The 24,812-nt window shown below is 37.1% G+C and overlaps 1 protein-coding gene across 2 annotated transcripts in view; it reads left to right on the forward strand.

The window, feature by feature from the left end:
* The window catches only part of USP25 (ubiquitin specific peptidase 25), a 92,907-nt gene that overhangs the window by 58,598 nt on the left and 9,497 nt on the right, over positions 1-24,812 (forward strand). For both annotated transcript variants that reach the window (XM_068911124.1, XM_068911134.1), the window contains 9 exons: positions 661-809; positions 4,699-4,826; positions 5,656-5,751; positions 6,065-6,226; positions 8,109-8,317; positions 9,028-9,098; positions 13,350-13,578; positions 14,885-15,082; positions 16,591-16,730. In XM_068911124.1, the coding sequence (XP_068767225.1) occupies positions 661-809; positions 4,699-4,826; positions 5,656-5,751; positions 6,065-6,226; positions 8,109-8,317; positions 9,028-9,098; positions 13,350-13,578; positions 14,885-15,082; positions 16,591-16,730 (1,382 nt within the window). The remainder of the gene's footprint in view (positions 1-660; positions 810-4,698; positions 4,827-5,655; positions 5,752-6,064; positions 6,227-8,108; positions 8,318-9,027; positions 9,099-13,349; positions 13,579-14,884; positions 15,083-16,590; positions 16,731-24,812) is intronic.

The following is a 24,812-nucleotide window of genomic DNA, read 5'->3' on the forward strand; positions in this document are numbered from 1 at the left end:
TCCCTCCCTTCCAGTTGAGTGCTTTTTTCATCCCTCATGTTCTCATATCTAAGCTGAGGAGATGTAAAAAAAAACCAAACCAATGGGAAGAAACTGGCTCATGTAAGAAGACTTGTTTCTGACTTTTGGAAGAAATAAATCAAAATTGTAAATTGAAATCCCCTGCTGCCCATATTTCCACATACATCTGCGCTTATATCGTTATGGACTATTAGTAGATGACGGTATTGTTTTCAGGACAGAAATCTGGAGTATTCTTTTCTATGATTTAATTTTGTAAAGTGTACTTATATAGAGGACTGTCTCTTAATAGCAATTCCACTGACTTTGCTGTGACTGTGAAGGGCTGAATTACCAAGCTGTTACTTGGAAGAAGAGGACTTTGCTTTATATGTGTAAAGCTTCCCATACATCTGTAGTGCTGTGTCATGTTATGGATTTTGCTTATAGCTGATAAATGTAAAAACAATAAGAAAATGTAGTCATTTTCAATATCACGTTCAAGCTACTTTTTCGAGAACCTTGTTTTCATACGTATCATTGATTTGCTCAATATGAGAAGGTTAATGGGAATATCATTCAGTATATTAGTGAATATAGACTTTCATAAGATTAAATGCATGTGCCTAAAACCATAACTGTTTAATCTCTCTCGTGAAGGTAAAAAATTTGAAAACACAGAAATGTTTGGCCAGTATCCACTCCAGGTTAATGGCTTTAAAGATCTGCACGAGTGCCTAGAAGCTGCAATGATTGAAGGGGAAATTGAATCTCTCCATTCAGAAAACTCTGCAAAGTCTGGTCAGGAGGTGAGTTAAATGCTCCTGTGGGCTTCTCTCAGGACATTGTTGTAGTGCCCTTTATTTTTCGTTGGAATTTTGCAGTCTACAGAATGCTGTGCTAAAGGTCTTATGAGCTGCAGTTGATATACTTAATGCTGTCTGGAGTGAACATCTTGTCTTGCTAGCAATGAGTGTGGCGAGAATTTTGGTAAAACAGTGCTGTGCAGTGTCCAAAGAATGCTGAACTTATGGGAGTATTCCCATTGAACTGAGGTCCCAGTTCATACTGAACTATTTCCGCAGGAAAAATCAGCAAGTTTTTTTTTAAGGTGACCGCTGTTCATTGCTGCTTTACAGGCTTTGATGTTTGCCTTATTTGAATTGTTAAGTTTAGGGGCTTGTACCTCTATTGACGTATCCAGTGTCATCTTCTGGTATTCTTCATAGGTCACAAAGTTAGTGCTTACTAAAAGTTGGCACAATTAAGTGCTTACGGTGATTGGCACAGGCTGGTTCCCACCTGTTGTTGATATTTGATCTGCAGAGAGATCATTGGTGTAATGCCCTGCAGTAGTTGACTGCTGCTCTTACTGACATACTGCACTGTGCCATACAGTTGAGAGCATGCGCAAGCTTCATGTTTGACCATTTCTGCAGAGGATTTTTATTTTTGCTGTGTGCTCTTATTTTTTTATTCCTTGACACCCTGCCCTCCTTTTCCTTCTTCCTTTTACTGGCTTCTCCAAGCATCCTCCTCTTTGTACACTGTAGTGTGCAATTTTCTTTTTTTTCCCCTCTTTGCTCACTGTGGTGGACAGACCTTTAGGGACTTCCTCTGGAGGCCTCTTCTCCTCCCGGGAGAGTTGCTGCTAGAGCAGGAGACTTCCAAAAGTCAGAGTTTGCTGGAGACATGGGTGGAGGGATAAAGGTGGAGTGACGCTAAGAAGTGGGGTAAGGAGAGTGTGATGTTGGGATAAGGTAACAAATGAGGCTTAGATGCAGAAGTCAAGGGGTAGGGCAAAGGAGTGGTTAGCAGTTGCAGAACCAGGAGGGTGGGCTCTGAAATATCCTCTCTTATTGCTGGCATGCATGTATATGCACAGCATTTCTTTGTGGCAGGGCTTTCTTGAACTTAATGACCTGTAGGTTATTGGTGTGAAAGTGTGGTAACTACCATTGCCCCTAAAGGCTAAACTGCCTTCTCTTTACACAGTCATTCATGTTTCATCACAACTGCTCTAAAGATGTGAAATCCTGGAAGGTTTATTCTACACCTAAACTTTCTGTTTAGATAGTTTCTTTCTTGGTGCCAATATTTTGCAGTAATAAAATTGTACTTCATTTAATTATATCAACATACACATTGATATTTAATTAGTAAGCCTAGTGAAGCATACTGAAATCATCCTCTAATTTGAAGTCATATTTCCAATTTTGTGTTCTCAACAAAAGATGTATAGATTCACTTTTGTGATCTCTTTTTGTGGTTAGCTATTTTTTATCAAATAATGATCAGCCAAATCAGATGTGTGGGTTTTTTTTTTTTTTTTATTCCAGCACCTATATAAATAACTTCTAACAATAGTGTGTTTTCTGAAATATAATTGAAAGAAAAAAACATGTTAATTCAAAGCACAGGTCTTTCTGCAATGTGTAATCTTGTATGTAGGTACCATGAAGGCAAGATTGTTCCATCTTATGAACTGAAGATTGTCTTGTAGTTAAAACTTGTGTGCACTCATGCATAAAATGTCAGTTCAGTTATAAATTCTTGATTAGAAATGTCAGGCTTGTGTTATTTTTTTCTATTTGATTGGATATTTTTGAACTTGCAATGCTCGAAAACTACAGGAAAAGGATAATCATATGCTGTTGAGCTGTGTTGAGCTTCGAGTTCAGTTCAGCTTCTTTGCCTGTGTCTATGGGAGTGAAATAGCCGTATAACATCTTGACAGTGGTGGCAAAATTTAGAAAGCTAATGTGTTAAGTCCTAATCTAGAAAAACTTAACTATATAATTACCAGGGTCAAGCCATTTCTCTGGACTTCAGTAATTAATCGATACCTGCTGCTGCTATTAGTAGTTATGATTAAGCATTGATGCCTCAGAAATGCATTGGAAGATCAGAATTACTGAAGAAAGCTGAATTTCTTACATTTTTTACAAAGTCGGTGTCTTCTGAACAAAGGCTTCAACTGATGTTTGTTCCAGTGTAGTTATCAGAGCTTTAAGATAATACTGATGTGGTAGTCACACTTGTTCGGCATCCTTTTTATCCAATAAGTAACATTCCTTTTCTTCTTGTTCCCACAAGTTGCTTTAATTGGGTGTTTAGCTAGTTGTTAGTTATTTTTATTATTGTAAAAGCCCCAGCCACAAAGCAGTCTGTCAGCGTGCAAGGAAACGTACAAACAGAACAAAAAGACGCTCCCTGTCCCAAGAAACTTAAAGCCAAATTGAAGGAAAGATGGAGTCAGCGGAGTAGATGAAGGGAGATGCAGAGGGAAAATGAGGTAACATTTGTTGACATCACGATTGATGGACTTCAGCACATCAACAATGTGGTCATTGCTAAGTCGTTTAAGGACACTGCAGTAAAAGGATTTTAAGGAAGGATGGTGATGTGGTTTTGCTGATTTTTGGCAGTGGAACATTCTCCTGTGTGAAGGAATTGCAAGAGAAAAGTCAGGATTGTCGTCTTTACAACTTAAAAGGTGGGTAGTGGAAGCTGACAAAAGAAGAATGAAGGCAGCTTATTTTGCATGTGAACGTGTAAAAAGAGGAGTGATGCTGAAGGCAATGAACTAGGAAAATTCAGCAAGGCTTGGATAGTTGTCAGGGTGACAAGGCTGTGCTTTTTAAGGCTGGGTTCTCGAGAGGGAAGGAGAGGGAACATTGCACTGAGATGTAAAATGAGAACCTAATCAGCCTTGTAGTTGTGAGCTTAGGAAGAAAAGGTTGTCTTGGAGGTGTTATTTGAAAAGAATATGCAAGACGTTTGGCTGGAGCGGAGAACTTGAAGCAAGTCCTGAGCCACATGTCACATCCAGGTTGCCTTGGCATCAGAATTGTGTAGCAATGCTGAATATAGCAATCAGGAGAAGCTTGAATTCTTGGTTAGGCATTGAAAACTTATTTAAATGGATAGATCGTGGTTTTTATTTTGGGGATGGGGAGAGAACTCTAATGCCAGAGATGGTAGCTGAATTTGTCTTGTGGTTGTGTGTACAAACTATAGAAAGAGGGAAGGGCTAAGGATAGACCTCTGCTGAATTCCAAAAGAAAGCTGGAAGATGACAACAATAGGGATTGGTCCAAGCACAGGCTAAAAATGATTAGGGAGATGAAAAGAAAATTTAGGAGAGGGTATTTGTAGGAAGAATATCTGCTTAACAGAGCTGAGAGGGGTTGCCAGACTTGGGGACCACCAACTCATCCTACTTACAAGGAGGTCATTAGAAATTTTGAGTGATTTTAGGTGAACGAAAGGGTCAGAAACGACATCTGAGGAAACTGGAGGGAAGAGCACTCCGTACAGTATAACCAACTCATTTAGTGGCCTTTGAGAGTAAAAGGAGAATGGGACAGCGGGTAAGGCAAGTTGGTTCAAATGTCGCTTGCTTTCAAAATGAGCGTGACAAATGTGAAAGGAAGAAGCTAAAGAAGATGGGGCCTGCTCTGCTTATTCACTTAGCCATAGGCGACTTGTAATGCTCTGTTGCAGCGTGAGTGAAGCAAATGGTCTTTGTTTTCAGTGAAGCTGGAAGATGAGAACTTTGGAAAGCTAATGCTGACCCACTGTCTTAAAACCAATTTCTCCCATAGCTGTCAGTATGCAAATATTATGCCATTGTGTTTGAAGTTCTGTTATTTGAAGGCATTCATTGTGGGGTTTTCTGTTTTTTGTTTTGTTCAGCACTGGTTCACTGAACTTCCTCCTGTCTTAACTTTTGAGCTCTCAAGATTTGAGTTTAATCAGGCTTTGGGGAGACCAGAGAAGATACACAACAAATTAGAATTTCCTCCAATTTTATATCTGGACAGGTACAGTATAAAATTGTCAGCAAAGTCCTAGTATGAATATAAATTAAATTTCATCAATTCAGTAAAACTGCTAGTGCATCTTATGCTGGCTTAAGTCACAGTGAATTTCTGTTCTAGCTGGACTAGTTGTAATTTTTATGGATTTCAGTGACTATTTCAGAAAATACACATAGGTAACAGTTTCAGACATGCTGCTACTTTGTGCCAAAACCTGCTTGCAATTCAGTCCTCAACCCAGTTTATTGCTAGCTAGTTGTATGCACAGGCAAAACACCTTGAAAGATGCGTTGGTGTGTTTATTGGTCCATCTGGGAAAGAGGGAGAGATGTCTCACGTTCCCTGATGTTTCAGATGCACTGCATGGTTTGAATGAAGATACTTGAAACGTAAGGATTCTCAGCGTCAATAAATGATGTTTATATGTAGAGGTGAAATATCATCGTGGCCTTCAGTTAAATACTAAGTGCTATTTGTGAGCCTAAACAGTGAAACAGGAGCGTTGCTACATGGATGCTAATAAAATCACCTAATTTAGAAGCCTTCTGATATGTGTTTGCATACAGATTTGAAAGACCTATCTATGGTATGAACAGAGCTTTTTGAAATTGGGTTTAAAGCATCTTCTGGAAGTCATGGGCGGGGGTTAATGGGTTTACTGTTTTCTTAGTTTTATTTTGCAGCTTAACATGTTGTAGGTGAAATAAAGCAGGTTCTAGAGAGCGTGAGGCCTTTTGTTGGCAATAAATGGCTTGGCTGACGGATGCAGGCTTCAGTTTCAGTGTTGGAATGCTGTGGGCTGATGTGTCTTTCTAACTTTCGTGTTTTACAGATACATGCACAAAAACAGAGAAATAACAAGAATTAAACGGGATGAAATCAAGAGACTTAGAGAATACCTCACGGTTTTACAACAAAGATTAGAACGGTACTATAGATAACTGTTCCCAGTGTAAACACAAGTAATACTATGGGCTATATAGAACAAAATAACCCCTTTCATCTGTATACTTTTGTGTATAGTAGTTATTTGTTCTAAATTTCCCTGCTGTCTCTCTTTTATGTTACTATTTTACGTGGAAACTTTTATAAGGGCGATAGTTTTGATGCATCAAATTTATTAAGAAAGATTTATTTTATTTAATTGTAGTCTGCCAGAAAACCTTTTTCTTCTTCTTTTTTTTTTCGTTTTTTTCCCTGTATCTGTGAGTCATGGCATTAATACGTTTTATGGTTAACAGATATTTAAGCTATGGTTCTGGTCCTAAACGATTCCCCTTGGTAGATGTGCTGCAGTATGCCTTGGAGTTCGCCTCCAGCAAGCCCGTTTGCACGTCTCCCGTTGACGATCTTGATGCCGGCGCCCCCTCTAGCGGCACGCTGCCCGCGCAGACCACGCCAAGGTAACCGCCGCACTGCCGCTCTGCGCCTTGTCCTCTCCCCCTGCCTTTAGAAACTCCCTTTGGAAACAACTGATAACGCATTTCAAATGGAACTGTGTCTCTCCAGAAGTGAGAGAGATGAGAGGGAATTCAACTATTTAATTTACAGTGCTAGTAAAACTAAGCGTCTCCTGGTGGAGATGGGTGAAGTTTCTGCATTCTTCCTAGACATATGTGCCACTATGACAGATTTATAAGTATGGGATTGTGTAATCTGCTTATAAAAACTTGTATTTTATAAGCAAATCAGGGAATTACCAATTTCAAACTAAAACCAACGACCGTAGTGCTTTGTGATATTGAGCATCTTAAGTTCTTGCTTAATTTTCTAAACACCAAGTCGTCTCTTGCTTACTTGAATTGACGCAATTCCAAGTAAACACAATGTCTGATGATGTCATCGTTTTTCAAGTGGCCTATATCGTTTTTAGGAATCTGAATTTGGACAGCGCATGTGTGCTGCACACCTTTGTGGTTTCTGGTGTAGAACTGATCTGTTAGTTTTTGCCTGAGTTAAGCTGTTCTGCTTTGCCACTTAAATTGCTGTCTGAAATTGACAGGAACTAAACAGTCTGACTTCCTTTATACAGACTAGCTAAATATCAGGGAGATAGAGGTCAAATAATGTTGTTTCATTCATTATTAAAAATAAGAGAGTTAATGGCTATACAAATTAGGATAGGTCTTGCCTGTGTGGACACTAACTGCTTATATCAGAGCTTTTGATGTTGGATTCTGAAAACAGGGTTCTAGGTCCAGTCAAGATGCCTAATTTTGTACTTCAGAGAAGTAAAGTCAATGAGTCTAAAAAGCCTGTAAAAGTCTTCAAATGCCTTACTGCTGTAGTGCCAATAGAGATACTGATGATTGATAAGAGAAGACAAACTCTAAAAAGATGCATTGTTTACTTGCACTACAGTATTGAAAGTGCTATACTTTGTTCGAAATGCTATATAGGAGGTTTATATTGTAAAATGTAGGTGTTACTACTTTTTTGCCAACCTATAGAAACATGAAAGTATGTTATGCGGAGTGGCATTGTCAGCTCTTAATGTTCTCAGAACTTCCTAAAGACTCCAGCTTCCTCACGCTACATCACGACGCCATACCCAGAGTAAATAAACAGTGACTTGCCAGGAAGATCTTTCCATTCATGTTATGTCTACGACTGCATATAGGTCTCTTAGGTTGATGGGAAGAGAAAAGTCAGTAACAGATTTTAATTTTTAACATTCTGCTGCTCTGGTAGAATTCCCCTAAGTTGACTGCTTTGATATTTAAGTCACAAGCCTTGTTTAGAACAAGTTTAGATGGTATGATGCTAAATCCCAGTGTGCATAAATATCAGAGTTCTTTACGTTGTTGCTCTTTGGTTGACATAAGCTGTAGATAGGTGATCACAGAAAGTAAGTCTGCTAGGCATAAGATACGTGAAGTTTTTACTAAACATAGAAGTTGTTGTGTTTAATGGCTTTTATGATTAATGGACCGTAAGACAAGATACTGAGTTTTTGCTCTCTGATGTTTGGCAATAAATGTTTTAAACCGCAGTGATTACTTTTGTGACGTTATTTGAACATGTTGGATAGCATTTCAAGTAGAGCAAACTAGTAGTGGCAACCAGAGTTGTTATTGTGCTAACAAATAATACAACAGAAAGTTTTCAGAAACTGTATAGTAATTCTACAGCAATATTGTAGGTGACTTTTCTGGATTACACCGAAGGAACTTAACAGCTTTAAAATTTCTGTATTCAGATGAAAAAGCTTATTTTTAATGTGCAGCTTTCAGTTTGTATACAGGATGACTTCACTTTTGTATTTCATGTTTTGAATGAATGCAGCACAATAGAGCCGCAGGGGCCTTCATCTTCAGATGTTCCAAGCACATCTCCTGTACAAAGATCAGTAATACATAAACCATTCACACAATCACGAATTCCTCCTGATCTGCCAATGCATCCAGCTCCAAGGCACATCACTGAGGAAGAGCTTTCTGTTCTAGAAGGTTGTTTACATCGTTGGAGGACTGAAGTAGAAAACGACACTAGAGGTATTGCCACAGTTTGGAGCATGTAGTTGCAGTTGAAAAGGATCTGTAGAGCTGGGGGGCTGGGAATAGCTTTAATGTACATACGTGTGTCTCAAGTTGTTTCATTAGTTTTAAACTTATCTCTGACTTACAGGAAGGGAAACTGGTTATACCAGATCTTAGTAGACTAGAAGTATGTAAAATGAAGATGAAAAACTGGGCATTGAGCGTGTAACACATGGGGACATTTCAGCGCAGGTTTCTGCATGTATGGTAAGGCATTGGCAAGAATAGGGTAGAATGGGAATGATATCCATGCCAGAAAACTTTCTACAAGAAAGATTTAGCTGTCAGTGTGAGAGTGGGTTGGGCTGATTTTGTATCTTGGCATTCTGTGGGGATGTTTAAGATAGCCACCCTCTGTGAGGGAGAAATGACAAAATTTCCATGCAAAGGCTTTTTACGGTTAGTAGAGCTTATGATCTGTTGTATTACTCTGAGGGGAAAAAAGGGCAGTAGTTGTTGCACTAGGGGATGAGATTGGTTGAGGTCCAACAAGCAAGCAGCAGCATATCATGAATCATTCTATCTGCTTTTTCATCAGAGAAGTTTGTGTTTGACCTGTAGATGCACCAGACGTGAAACCTTAGAGCCTTTAATAAGGAAAAAATGAAGATGTAGCAATGTACCACCTTGTGGCGTCACTTTTTTGTTAATTATTATTCCTTTAGATTTACAAGAAAGTATATCTAGAATACATCGGACAATTGAATTGATGTACTCCGACAAAACAATGGTCCAAGTAAGTAAACCTTCTGCATGAGATAATCCAAAATAGATCCTTTTTATCACTTCTATTACAACTCTTAAATGCTTAAAAATAGAACAAGTATCCAGCTATTTTATACAGTGTGAGAAATTTCGTTGGAAAATCATAATGGGTTTTGCAAACCTTTTAATTATGCACAGTCAGATGTAAGACAGCATTGTAGTATTTTACAGGTGACAGAAGACAGGTATAACATGAGATTTGTATAGGTTTAACTGACTTTGTGACAAAAAGCCTAAATAGGTTCCATCTCTAATCAGCTCTTGACTGCAGTGCAGAACCTCTGTTTTTGTGTAGCACAATACAATTTTATCACTGTGATTTGACCATATTGCTATATCTTCTGATGGTTTTAAGATGGCAAAATGTTAGATACATGAAACTGTTATTTGTGTACTTCATTGCTTGTTACCATTGTATTTTGCAACTTCCATATTAAGATTTGGGACTTCAAGGCTCTTGTTTTTAATTCGTAGTTAATAATGCTAGTGGTTATTTTAATTCTGTCTTGATTTAATACTAACGAGAAACCAACTATTAGTCTGTGCTGCCCTTTTGGAAAAATGTCATGTTCTGTAATCCGAACAGCAGATTTAGTGTGTTTAGTATGCAGTCATGGCTTCTGTGATATTCCTGTGTTCACTTAGGCAGGTTTTAAGGTTAAGGTTTATTCCTGTTACTTTTTTAATAAGAAACGATATTTGCCTTCCAATTAGAATCTATTCAGCCTACACTCTTCCTTCAGGTTCGTTTTGGTTTTGTGCATAGTTTGTTATAGTTCATGGCAGCTGAACTCTGATGTTAAGAGTTTCAGGCAGTTGCCTAGATGGCTTTCTTTAAACTCTCTAGTGGCAGGCATTTTTTTTTTTTCCCTCAAAGACTTGTGTTATATCAGGGAGGCTACAGGCCACCTGTCGTCTGACAGTATGTAAAGCAATTTGAGGACTTAACTGCTGGGTGCAGCTATTCAGTTTTTTGGATTATTATGCCCCTCAGGCAACTCAGGATAAAGGCACACACTTTTTCTGCTTTCAAGGTGATCTGATGTCCAAATAACCCACCTTTGTTGGCTTACGTGTTACAGGAGGAAATCCCTTTTCCTGGCTAGGATATTAGTCGGCAAACATTACACTAGAGACAGGAGGCCACTTGGTAAAAAGCCTTTTCCTGATGCACATCTGTATAATGTAGAGTAGATGTTTATTTTTATTCCCTACTGAAACAGAGAATTCCAGAAACTGAGGAGGAGGAAGACAGCATACAGACTTGTAGAGAGGGTTGCTATACCGTGCCTGCAGTTGACAGTGGTGATGTGTGTTGTTAGGAGATTGTTAGAGAATATGTAGCTACTGAACCTCTCTGAAATTACAAATTGGAAGTAAAAGGCTGCCGTTCTGCAGCTCACCCTGTTTTGTCCAGGTGGGTGTTCTGGCAGAGTAAGAAAGAGGCAGGTGCATATAGCTGTCTGTTTACCTTCCCCTGCCCACCTCTGCGTCCGGGTGATTGGATGGGTTAATATTGCCCTGTCCTCTGGTTTTTTTTTTTTTATGTTTTTTTTTTTCCTCTCCTCTGAATCAGTGACATATCTGGCCACACAAAATTAGTCTGTTCTTAAGGAAGTAGTATGATATTTGCAGGACACTTCCTAATGTCTGTATGAACTACGTTAAGAAGCTCCTAATAAGCTATTCCTTGTGTGTTATTTTGATTCTGAGGAAACTACAGTTGTCTGTCAAATCATCATGTGAAATATATTTCTGAAATCCTTGTTTTGTCTCGTCCTCATGAATGAATAGATTCATTGGCTGCTTATGAGAGTCCCCTCTTTTCTTTTCTTCCTTCCATGAAATTGCTGTGGAGGATAAGAAATAGAGATAAGAGGCACGTGTTGTTCCTGTGGGAATTCCTCCTAGTCTAAAGCTGGAACTAAGATAAACTTCATAGCCTGATCTCACTCTTATTGTTAAAAGAACTCTATTGTATTTAGAGAGCAGAGTAGATAGCAATGGATGTTACCCTGATTCTGCAGATGACCTCTGCAACAGCCTGTACAGTAGATTACTGAGCATCCCATAAAGATGGAACATAACCCTCTCTTTCTGTAAGACCTTAATGTAGAAACCAAAAGGGGAAAAAAGGTACCCAAGGTAGCCTGTGATGCCAAAGAGGATTGTTATAGTAAGGATTAGCTTAAATCTCTTAGGCTGATAGTTCTGTGGCCTTATACTGTTTTGCTATACATATGCTGGTTCGCTGTTTATCAGATGGGATGAGGTCATATAATCAGTGAAGATGTCACCAGTGTCCCTTGAAAATATTGTTAATCTTGTTCAGAGTCCTCCTGGACTACTTAATTTACTAAACTGACCAGTGGTGAACGCATGCAGTACCTTCACTGAAGTGTTTGTGTCATGGTGACGTACTTTGCTTGTCAGTCATGTTGTTATAGTTATAAGGACACCATTCAGATTTTCATTGCTTTTCCTACTGGGTCTCTGGTTTGGGTTTTGGGGTTTTTTTGTTTGTTTGTTTCATTTGCTACTCTGGCGTGCCTGTTCTGTGATCGGGTGTGAGGAAGGTGGGGAGGTTCCTTTTCTGTTTCATGAGCTGAAGCCTAAGCTATGAAACTTAATGCTAACTATTTACTGAGTGTGTTGCTGTGTGCCACTAATTGCTGTTGATGTAACAGCTTATTGTAAGACACCTCTTTTGGCACTGAATTCACCTGTCAGTATTGTGTGTCCCTCCCGTCACAGATTAACAGTTAACATTCCTTGCGACTCAGACTAGACAACTGACAGCCACTTCTCCAGAGCTGGAGAAAAGGACAGAGGCTTTGAAGTGGAGCCAGTTAGCAAGGTTTTAAATAAAACTATTTTAAATCACTTCGGGTTGTACTGTGCTATTTTAAGGTGAGGAAATTTTATTATAGAAGCCTAAAGAAGATTTCACTTGCTTGTTTTTTTTTAATCAGGATCTGCATACTGCCTTTATGTGCATGCACACAGAATTGCAATCACTTTAAGAAGGCTTTCGCCTTGGTTTGGTAACAGATGTAAAAAAAAAAAAAAAAACCCAGAGCACTCAATTTTAAGGAGTTGCTAGGGCTTCTTCTGCGTATGCTTTTGTTTGGGAGACTGACAAAGCGTGAAGTTTAGGCTGTGGAATGGTAGTCTGACAGCTGCTATGCAGTCGGCTAGATTAACAGTTCAAGGGAGGCTGCAAAATCTTCAGACGTTTGTGAATAGCTTGAGAGAGAATGATCAGGTTAAGAATACCTTCAAAGAGTTTCTCAAATCATAGTTACATATGTATTTATGGTCACTGATTATTGTGGTGGTAGATGATGATTACAACTTTTCAGTACGTGTTATGTTGAATAGATCATTTATCTACAGTCCAGATTGTGACAGCGGGGCAAGATGGTTTCAGGTTTTTCCTCCTAGCTAAGCTGCTGGCATTCAAATTTCTAAGTACTTAAATAGGAGCTAAGTATTGCATTCCTCCCTCCTCCTGGTAGGTGAATGCACCTCACCAGTGATACTTTTTGCATTGTTGATCCTAGAAACTGATATCTTCCTTCTCTGCCTCAAAGGGAGGCATGTGTTCCTTGCTTTTCTTAGCACTGCTTTTACTGAGTTAGTGAATACTGGAAAACAGTTGTATTCCTGTTCTGCAACATTTATAGTTTCATTAACACTCTAACACTCTTTTTAAAATGGAATTCTCGAATTCTCCTTTAAATAAAATCACTTAATGGCCACTGACTCCTAGAAAACACTGTGTTTATTACCTTGAATTTAAATATGCCTTTTCAAACTTCAGGATAAGTTTACCAGTTCAGGACTGGAACAAATCACAGACACTAAGGGTTGACACACAGGGGTTTTTTTGAGATGCAAAGAAAGTAGGAATAACACAAAATTAAGAAAAGAGGAAAAGAGGGTACCTGGCAGCAAAGACAGGAGGCTCTTTACTCTTTAGTATGGATCCACTAATGTTTTTAAGATCTCTTGTAAAAACGGTGGTAACTAAAATGGTTCAAAGCAATTTAGCTTAGTGTGTTGTTAGTTTTACCTCTTTATATTCCCTTTATGTCATGTTTTCGTCCTCTTAACTTTATTTGTATTACCTTTATTTGATATAACTATTAGTACTGTCAGGTTACTAGAAACTGAACGCTGGCAGGGAGAGATTAATATTCTGTTTTGTTTTGTTTTTTAGGTTCCTTATAGATTGCATGCTGTGCTAGTTCATGAAGGTCAAGCTAATGCAGGACACTACTGGGCATATATTTATGACCACCACCAGAATAGATGGATGAAATACAATGATATTTCTGTGACAAAGTCAACATGGGAAGAGTTGGAACGTGACTCTTTTGGTGGTTACAGGAATGCCAGTGCATATTGTTTAATGTATATCAATGATAAGGAACAATACTTGATGCAAGGTAATGTCAATGGATGCATTTTCAGAATGAAGTAGAATAGTTGAAAGTACTGATAGAGCTTCTTTCAGAATGATTTCCAGATTTTTGAAATGGTTAGAAAAATTATAGAAAGTTCTATTTATGCTCGTTACTGTCAGTCGTATTATTTTTTGCAGGTGAAACAACTTCTATTCAACTTTACATACAAAAGGGTTAATAAAGATAGTGCCACTATTTTGGCATTATGCTAAAAGAGCAAAATTTATTTGCTATTTTACAAACTTTTAGGCACATTTCATGGTTAGTATTTAGGAGGTGTTACCTCACTGAAGAAAATATGGAAAAGCCAAAATGACTCTCTCAAAATTAAAATACTCTCAAATCCTTTTTTTTTTTTTTAATAAGCTTCACAGTTTTAATGAACTTTACGCAAGCATGGAAACTTGACGCTTTATGCAGTATACTGAAATGTCGATAAAAACCTTACCAAGCACAGACTTAATCAAAGAAATGCATGGGTTTGAAAACTCTTTTCATAGCATGTAGTTGTATGTAACTAGAATGCTCATAAGGAAATATTTGGAGTGAGTTTCATGAGGCCTGATAATGGTGGCTAGGGAGATGACTCTGAAAATGCCCAGTGGTTCGGCAACAAGTTTTGAAGCCTGGTGAAAATGTTCATGTTCCTATCTTTTCGTAGGGCAAAAAGCTAGAAATTTCATTTTTCTGTTTTTACATGTGAACTGATATGAATCTTGACGTTTCTAGATTGCCAGATTAATAACAGATTTAGGGTTTATGAGCCCTGTAGGATGGCTCTGCCGCTCTAATAAAGTTTGAGACCTGCTGGTGGGAGCAAATGCAGCTGATTTGTCCCTCAGGACCTGGGATACCCTTGCAGAGACCATTTTCAAAGGAAAAATGAAGGTTACTTCACGTAGCTGGCATTCTTATCAGTTGCCTTTGCAAGTCCACACAGGCCTGCTCTCCTTCCTCTTTTCTCCTGGATAACTGCGTTCTTCCCAATTCTATATGGCAGTAATACAGTCAAGCTTATGTTTTTTGGTGCCGAAGTATGTATAAACTCAAGATTGAAAGAGCAGTGGCAGTGCATACCCGTAGCAGAGAAGTTTCTAACAGATAGTAAAAATAGTAAATGAAATACACTTGCTGCTATACTGCATGTTTTCAGTAGTTCACTTGAGTAAATTTATTCTATATATATATATACACATATATATATTTTTTATATATATATAAACACATATATATACATGTTTTTACCTACTCTTTCTTTTTCTGAAATATAAATTGTATGCTACCATAGAGGAGTTTAACAAAGAAACAGGACAGATACTTGTCGGAATGGACACGCTACCACCTGATTTGAGGGATTATGTCAAGGAAGACAATAAACGTTTTGAAAAAGAACTTGAAGAATGGGATGCAGAACTTGCTCAGAAAGCACAGCAGGAAAAGTTACTATCTCAGATACCCAGGGCACCAGCACCTTCCCCTGCTCCAGGTTAGTTTTTCCTACCTGTTTTTGTAAAAGGAGTAGAACCAAAAATAACTGGTTTGTGGGTACATCATTTCACAGCTTAAGAAAGGAAGAAAAAGTTAATTTCTGTTATCTTGAATTATAATTATTTGGCCAAGGTAACTGCATTTGAGGTTTAACCTGTTGATTTTTGTTGGATTTTAATTTTTTCTTAAAGAAATGAGTTGGTGGTTCTTTCCCTCTCCCAGCTGTGTTTAGCTGGTACTAGATAGAATGCTTTTTTTTTTTTTTTTTAAACATGCAAACTGTGGCCTTTTTAACAGATAATTAACAATTAACAGCTCTCACTAGTCAGCTTTGAGAGTTTATTAGCCTTTCAGTAATGTATGTTCTTCTCTTTGGAGTGACTGAGTAGAAGACCTATCTTTTCATTTCAGTTAGAGCAGAATTTAAATCTGAAGAGAAGAATAGCTTGGTGTGATGTGTGGAATACAATTTGCAGTAGTAGAGCTCAATTAATGTAATCATTAATTGTATTGTGTTTAAAAAAAAAATGTTAAAACCATGCGAAAGCTCTGAACAGCAGTGGTGAAAGCCGGTGCTGTTAGGACCTTAACTAATAAAGACCACTGGCAGGCAGCATAAAAGTAGGCCTGCCTTGACGCAGAAGAATGTGTCAAGTTTTAGGTTACATCCACCTTTTGCTCCATTGCAAAAGGCTGTTCATACATCATATCAAAGATGACATAATGGATTTGTATAGTGAGACTGCTTTCCAGATGTTCTCATGGTTGTACTTGAGTCATTAAGGCTGCACATGCCTTTGTCTTGACCGTCTGTCACTACAAACTGAATATAAAAAGCAAAGTGAAATGATTTAATGATGCTTTTCTTGCAAACTCTGTGGAGAGTGACTTCATCTTCCATATGCTTTGACTTCATAAACACTTTGAGACTAGTTTTAGTTTTTTCGTTAATAATAAAAATATTAAATGAATATGTTACTTTTGTCTGTCAGAATTTCCTTTCTTCATATGTGAAATATAAAACACTATTTATGCCATTCAGTTTTATTTCTCCCAAGTGAGGGAGGCTGAGATTTCTCTTAAGTCAGACGGCTATAGTGTGTTGCTTATTTTGGAACGTTAAAATATATATTTGGAGCTCTAGTAGCTGTAGATCATTCCATTTATTGGGTGTGTATCCTGCTAAAAGTCCCCGCAGAATCTCATCTTTGTTCTCAGTCCTCCCCCTTAGGGCTGATAAGCACCCTTCACTTCAGAGCTTTGATGGTTATATAGGCAGGACAGGTCAGATAATCTTAGTGTAAAATTATGGATCTGTTCATGTGAAAATTTAAAATTCCCTAATACACTGGAAACTAGTATAATGTTGGATTTGTGAATGATATGACCTACTGTGCATCTTCGGTACTGGTTACTTTATAAGACACTGATCCAAATAAAACTAATCAATTCAAAGTTCATGCTTATATTAACATATGGAATTGTTATCTTATTTCTGTCACTAAGTTCAAGCAGGAGAACCAGAATATTTAGAGCAACCATCAAGAACTGATCTTTCAAAGCACTTAAAAGAAGATTCTGTGCAAGCAATCAATAAAGCTTTAGCTGAACAAGAGGATAGAGGTCCAGAAGCTATTATGGATACGGTGAGGATATTTTGAAGCTTAAAATATCTTTTCCCTTTCATGTTGCAAGTGGAAAGGGTGATAACTGGCAAAAAGAGAGGAGAAAAAAAAAAAAAACTTTGAACAGAAAATTATCTGTCCAGCACTAAAAATCCATGAAGAAAGAGTATAATATATTAATGAGCACAGTATAATAAAAGTACAAAGGTAGATGTCCTGTATGTGATTATGATACTTGTCATGATTACTGGATGTTGTTCAAAAAATGACCAAGCATTTATGGCTACCATCAAATAATCTTTTCAAAATGTTAGATGATTTCATTTATTTTGACAAATAAACATTAATATTCCAGATAAAAGGCTGGAAAAAATATTACTTTGAAACATTATTGTTATCTGTGGAATATAAAATTATAAATTAAGTTTTCTTGAAAGGACTACAGGAGCTTTTAAAGATTTTTTTAACATTTTGTTTAGAGAAGGTAGCTTTAGAAGTAATGGATTTCTGAAGGTGAAAAATCATCAAGAAAATTTGCAATATGATAAAACTTTTTATTTAACAGGATTCTGTAGCTTTAATGTAAATTCATAGTTTCTGAAAATTAAGCTTTGTGATTTATCAGAATATATTTGATATATTATAAGAGGTAGAGCATTGGGTGATGCTGTTTTTTCTCTTCATATTGCAAATAGTAAGAGGAATTGCAAATTAACTGCCTCAAGAGTTATTAGTAAATCTAATATTTAAGTTTCTGCTGAACAGTTTTTACTTTCAGCAAGTATTTTTTTTGTTTCACTATAGGTATATAGGTAAATGATCAATGTCACAAAAGTGAATGCATTTAAAGCAATATATGCATCTATTTTGGAACCATAAACTTCAGAATGAAACACACAGATTGTATCAATTTATTTTTTCGGTTTAGCATGCTCAGGCACCACTAGTGACCGCTAGTGATGTGACCAACTTGGATAAGTGGAAAATTTCAAATGTACTTCCTAAGGACTCAGACCAAAACTTATTAAATGAAATTAGTCTAGCCCCAGGTATCTTTGTTGGCAACAGGAAAGTCTGCTTAAACCTCTTGAAAATGACATGACAACTTGTTGACTCTTATTGCAACCTGGAGATTATTGCATCTTTCTCTACTGTGATCTCAGGAGAGCAGTCTCTGCTAAATTGAAATTACAGCCAACAGGGAAACTAATCTAACCTTGGATGAAAAGATGCTCTACCACTAATGTTTAGGTTACTGCATATCTGGCTTTTTGAGTTCCCTGAGTGCACTGAGCATCACAAGGGGATCTGGTTTAATGAGCCCTCCCCAGCTGAGACGGTAAACTCTGACGATACCCAAGTCATGATTAAATGCCTTGCCTGATGCTATCCTCTTTCTGGGGTTTGTGGGCATCCATCCCAGTGGGATGCGAAAGAATCGTACAAACTTGATTCCGAGGATCAAGTGTTATATTTCAGGCTAGTGACGTTTCACACAGTGGTCAGCCTTAGGGCTGTACAAGACTGTGATTGTGGAACTGAAGGATGTATTTTATTTGAGAAGTAACATGTAAAATCGTTTGAAGGTTAAAACATTGTGACAGCCTGAAGGAGGCAGAAGTAAGTCTCCTTGTTCCAATATTTTCACTTCATTGTTCTGCAACAAGGTGAATGTCTTCCTTCCCTTCCTGTTCCCCCCCACCCCCAAAAAAGGAAGGGGCAGAACAAAACAAGCTCTTTTATTTAGAAACAAAAATCTTTCAGCTGCTAGAACCTAAAGGCAATTCTGAACTAGTGTAAAGGAACTTCACTAGTGTTTAAGAGCTATTATCTGTATACCCAAAGGTGACTTACACCAAGAAGGAAGAACAGTTCTACCTCCCTCCTCTTTTAATTGCAATTCTCCTTCCATATGCATTCTGACATCTAGGTATATATGGCTTATCTCAACTTATTATTTGCCCATTTTAAAAGAAGGAAAACAACATCAGAACATATAACAGGATTGCAGGCTGCTCACCACATGAACATTTGTGCCCATTTCTTGTCCATCTTTCCCTCTCTCCACCCCGCCCCCGACTGCACAGTCTTCCTTTGAATTTTTACAATGCTGAGTGACTAGATACCATTTCTTATGTATGTTTCTGGAATCTTTGTTCAAAAATGAAACTATTGCAATAGTTGCAGGCCAGCGGTGTACCTTTCTTTCCACACTCTGTGATTGCATAGACTAGAATCAAGGTTTAACTTCTGCAAGTGCAAACTGGCCATCATATAATGATAGATGGTAGTAGCTGAGATGATCTCCTTTGTTGTTTAAAAGCTTACTTTAACATACTGAGAATTTCAGTGACTAATCTTTTCCATTTTTCTGTATAGTTACTTTTCTAAAAAAAAGTAAGTCTGTTGAACATAATGCATCTTTAGATATTCTTTCAAGTATCTTAATTGCTAGAGGTGTTTTTGTATTTCTTCTAGGGCATAAGAAAATGTTTGTCTTTGGCTTGTCGCCATCCTCTAGTATGATTTCCTCAGATAGTTCAGTTGTATTTAGTAGTTCTTTGGTGGAATATATGAAAAAAGATGGTGGTTCAGAGACTCATCCTTTAACAGCTGCTTTAAATTTGTAATGGTTGTTTCAAAGTTGCATTGATGGCATACCACTCTCTGAAGATGTGATTAGTGAATAAGTGAAAAATGAAATCTTCTTCCACAGTTATGGCCTAATTAAAAATCCACAGAATTAAAAATTTAAGAAAGTATAAATAATGAGAAAATGTGATATTTGCCACTTTTTTCAAAACGTCAGGAGCGCACATCATTTTACTTGGTCAGGCTGTCAGTTTGTGTCTCTCTGTATTTTTTTTTCTATTTCTGATCCCACCCTACATACTGATAATGGTTTTCTTCTGCAGAGCTCTGATAATGCCCCAGCTCAACCAGCTGCTAACCAGCGAGTGGTAGAGGTGGCGATCCCCGATGTAGGGACTTTTGTGATTGAGTCAGAGGAGGGGGGTTATGACGATGAGGTACATTTGATTGCAATTGTGTGCACCGCTCCTACTCGGTGCTTTCTTATGCTGCCTGATGAGAGTTTTTGGCATGCTCGCACATCATGACACCTAACAGATTTCTGCATAACTAAATGCTTAGCAATTTGTAATGATAACGGTCTCTTACTTTGTAACGAAATACAAAAAGAAAGCACTAGCTACTCTAATTGGGCACGCTTTGCATGGTATAGTTTACACTGAAGGTATACTTGTCTTTACAGCTGTGGAAGTTGAATGTTTGTGTTAGGCCAGAGAGACTTTGAAATGCTGGTATTAGACTGTGGATTCCTACTATGTTCTTTTTTTAAAAAAGTGCCGGGCTAATGAGTGATGTTCTGAATGTTTGTGTTTTCTTGTCAGTCCAGTAAAGCTAATGTTCAAGTCTGATGCCGTATTTGCCCAGGTTAAGCTTTTTTAAACTCCGAGGGTTAAATTGTCCCTGGAAATAAACTGAAACCGATAGGGCTGGTGGAGCTGAATGGAAAATGTTTTCCTGGCTTTTTCTTTCAGCTATAAAGTTCATAACAGCTTTTTTTGTAAAATACCACTTCCAACATGTAAAAAACAAACAAACAAACAAACAAGCTGCTTTCTCTCAATTCAGAACTGAGGTGGTGCATATAACTAGTACTACTTGAGGAACACATCAGAGGCACATGTCATCCTAAGAGGCAGTATTTTCTGCTGGTCTGATTTGGCAGCAGAAGGAAACACTGCCAGGTCATCTAACTGTTCTACGTGGACACGCTACTTATTCCGTGTTTGTTTTGAAGGGGAATAAATAGAGTTGATGCAGCCTGTATTTGCAGGTATCTGAGTGTGTTTTCTGGATAGGCCGTGGGGAGCTTTCTTTTCCCTGCACAAATGGGTATATCAGGTCATTCTGTCCTGTAACTATGAGCAATTGTAACTGGCAGTGTGGGATGGGGAGCAAAATACTTCAACTGACAGCATCACACTGAGTTCGGCTTCTTGCACATGTGTAGTTTCCATCTTTAAAGATAGGAGCATTTAGCCTCACCTAATGATCTACTTTTTTTTTTTTTATTATCATTGTCCCCATGCCATTGTCTTTGCAGAGGATGCTTTCTTGCCCTTTTTTTTTCTTTTCTGTTTCTTTTGCAAATGTGTTTGCTTACTTTATTTTATTTTATTTTTTTATGCTGCTGTTATTTGGGGGAAACTTTTCCAGAAATAATCCTAAAGCTCTTAATCTTCTGCTCCTAAAGTCTGTTGCTGTGCCAGCTAGAGCTTGGGCAGGGAGGGAGGACACACATGTCTTTGCTCACAGATAACAAGGGGAAAAAGCCTTTTTTAGTAACCTAGAAGTATCAAATTGTGTGTATATAGCTGATGTGTATAAACATGTGGTCTTTTTTGTGTTATGTTTGGCTTTGTATTTGTCAAATTTCTTGCTTTTATTTTAAGAACTGGGCTGCAAACGCTTCGTGGACCAATTATTTTTACAGCAATGGCTCCCTTATTTTGATGTTGAAAGACGTAACGTACAGTTAGTGTAGTTTACTATGTTTTTTTAGTATAGTACCTAAAAAGTACGATTGAGTGCTCTTTTTAATTGAAACAGTTTTTATTTTATCCTTTGGCGGCCATGGGTTCTTGAAGTATTACTTAGTATGTAACTTCTGATGAGTACTAATGTTGAACGATGCATGTTCCTTCCCTGGGAAGTTTTGACCATGTAACTTTTGAAGTGCATTTGATGCAATTCTTCAATTTTTTGTAAGCTTTCTTTAAATCATATGTTGTTATAGAAAAGATATGTACACGTGCTGTGATTGATTTGCAGAATACACACATCAAATCTTGTATTGAAATGTGCCATTTCAATGTATGCATGCACTAAGTTGCTTTTTATCTTGCATGAGACTAAAAGCATATTGAATTTAATCATTAAAATATTAATCATTCAAAACTTTTACCTTAAATCCCTTATGGCAGGTCATGCTGACCCCGAACATGCAAGGTATTATCATGGCTATAGGTAAAGCCAGGAATGTTTATGACAGGTGTGGGCCAGAAGCAGGGTTCTTTAAGGTACAACTAACATTTTCAACTTTTTTCTCCTCTGACTTTTCTTGTTAGATTTACCTTCTCACCCTACCCTTTGATGCATTTTAAGATTTTTCCAGCATTTATAAGTATTCTTCTGTGACATCAGTCCTCCATTTAGATATTTCTTTTTAAAAAATGTATAGAGCTATTTCCCTGTTCATTTAGCAATATATTATTTTGATGTCAGTAGCTTAAATACCTTTCTGCATTTTACCTTTCTAACAATAATGGCAAGTAACTTGAAAGTTAGATGTGGGATCGGTGAGAATATGTATTTTTCCTTTTTCATAACGAAAAGCATGTCTTCACTAGCCTGTGTTTGAGACGCCAGTGTTTTCAGTCTCAGGGACATCGGTGTTCCGTCATGTGTGTTATTTCAAAGAAATGTTGTTCTTGTTTTGTCCTCCTTAAAAGATTTTTAGTAAATATAAGTTATTTTATTTTGATTAACAACCTTGATGTCGATACTTTTTATTTATACAGTGCATTTTATTATTGAGAATTAAGGCCTTTGCGGTTGTAACTTTTCAGATTAAGACCAGATTTTAAAAATGTTTTGGTTTTCTTAAGTACACAAACTTACAAACATTTTTTAGCTCATAAAAACTATCGAACTTTCAGAATACTAGCAAGGAGATTACTTTGACATGATGTAAAACCCTCTCAAATGTGGTTTTTTGCGAGCAGAGCAAGAAGCTTCCTGTTTGACTTTGAGTAGCATTCTGTTTTTGTGTTAATTGTTATGGTGTATTTACACTAAGAGAAATTGTGTCAAATGCAATTGTCTCTTGAACAACTTGGTCAGGAAATTGAAATCTTGAGATTTTGTTTGTTTATTTGTTTGTTTGTTTATTTAAACAGATACTTTCAAAAGTGTTATTACCATAGCATTTCTTTCCGGGGTGGCTGTTTCTGTTGACTGTGCCTGTCTGGAGGGAACAGAGACAACTACTTTAGCCTATGTTCCGTGAAATGGGTTTTGTTTAGGAATGTCAGTGTTTTCGATTTCCTCACTTAAAGAAAAGCTTCTCACTGTAGATTTTCTTTTTTGATATTTTTAAAAAATACTTTTTTAAGCAAATCAAGCTCTTTACCACAAAGGTTAATTGCACTGAATGTTTTTCTTTAAATGGAGGGTGTTTTTATTATTTTAAAATCAAGAACAAAAATCAAGTGCAAAATAAACTTATGGCAAATGCTTTAGAATTATCAAAGCATTGTACTGTTACACATTTTTTATTTTTTATTTTTATTTTTAACACAAATATTTTCACTGTGTGGCGGGAGAAGGATTTGTCTTTGAGAAAATTTTCTAACACGAAATTGGTGGGGGATAGAAAAGTTTCACTACTCATTTTGTGTTGAATCATATTTGTAATAACTTAAGTGCAACATGCTTCATTTCTAAGGAATAAATTAGTATGAATGTATGCAAAGGAAGTGGCTCTATTCAGTACTGAATGTCACATTTTAAAACGTCAGGTAAAATTCCACGTTACTTCATAAACTTACTGAAAAGCTTCTATGACCTTTTTTTAATGCCACGAGACTCTCTCTTTCCCACATGTTTTTTATAAAATAAATATTTTAAAGTAGTTATGTTTTTTCTATGATGTTTTTGCAGTTATACCCCAGGTAAAACCCATTTAACGTGGGTCATTGTTTCTACCGAGGTTTGACTCCCCCTTTAGATCACTGACTTGAGGCACCCCTAACACCAACTAATTAAGATGTTTATTGATCAATGACTACTTACAGTCCTCCTTCTCTAAACTTTATCACCAGTTCCTTGCAGAATGTTTGCCTTGAGGTCTCTATATAACATTCTCAGTGAGGAAATGAAAACATGCATTACTTTTTTCCATTGCCTCTTTTTTTGTTAGCTATTTAAAGAAATAGAGCTATTTTTCACTGCGAGTAGGAATTCTAAATTTGTAGAGTACCATTTTAGTTTTTTTAAATGAGTGAATATAAAAATACAGGTGGTGTGTTTTTTTCCTGTTTCTTCTAAGTAATTCTCTGAAATGAATAATATTCCCTGAGTATTCTCTGAAGTGAATAATAGCAATTACTTTTAGTTTCTGGCCTGCTATGATAAATGGGTTTTGCGTAGTTATCCGTGTTGGCTTTATAGTGGTAGAGCTTCTTATGATGTAAGATAATGCAAACTGTTACCCATGGCTTCTGATATTTATAACCAATTCTCCCAAGCTTCCTGTTTAATAGTAACGCACCTGATTAACACTTTCAAATACTAAGACAGAACGTTCTCTAAGTTTTGAAGTACTCCACGCTCTCTCCATTTAAGTCTGTATGAATGGTACTCTACGCATGTGTTCAGTGTCTTGAAACAAAATGTATTTTGGGAGAGGGATGGGAGCCTGATTTCTCTTAGTGAAACCTGAAGAAGTATGCCACTTCCAGGTATTTCAGTGTAAAGGGATGTGGAACATTGAACAGGATATTTTTCTGCCTGCTTTGGAGCTTTATGTAGTCTCTGAGTTGTACTGAAACTTTGGTAATAGTTTTCTCGGTATTGATGTGTGGAGCTACTGGGTTAAGTCATTTGTTTCAAGCTAACATTTAATGTTAGCAAACAGCCTGATCACTTCTATTTTTTGAGAGAGAAATTATGGAACACTTTAAGATTTATCACCATTTCTCTAATAGTTTTTCTTGTTGTTGTTAATGCTACATAGTTTCAGTCTGTAAAAATCTAATTAACAGAACAGATGATGTTCATTAAAAACCTACTGTGCTGGCAAAGTTAGAAGAGTAAACGTTTCTGGTGACCTCTAAAGTCACTCTAAAATATTACTTGAGGAGCCCATCCTGCCCTACAAGATGCTAATACTATTAATACTGAAATGCATTTTCTTTAGAAATCATACAGTTTGGTTTTTGTTGTAAGACATTTTACATTTTGACTTACAGTGTTTTCAAAATCATGCATATTCATTAAACTTTCTGTAGAATT

This window comes from Struthio camelus, chromosome 1 (genome assembly GCF_040807025.1).
Source record: "Struthio camelus isolate bStrCam1 chromosome 1, bStrCam1.hap1, whole genome shotgun sequence".
Classification (NCBI taxonomy): Eukaryota; Metazoa; Chordata; class Aves; order Struthioniformes; family Struthionidae; genus Struthio; species Struthio camelus.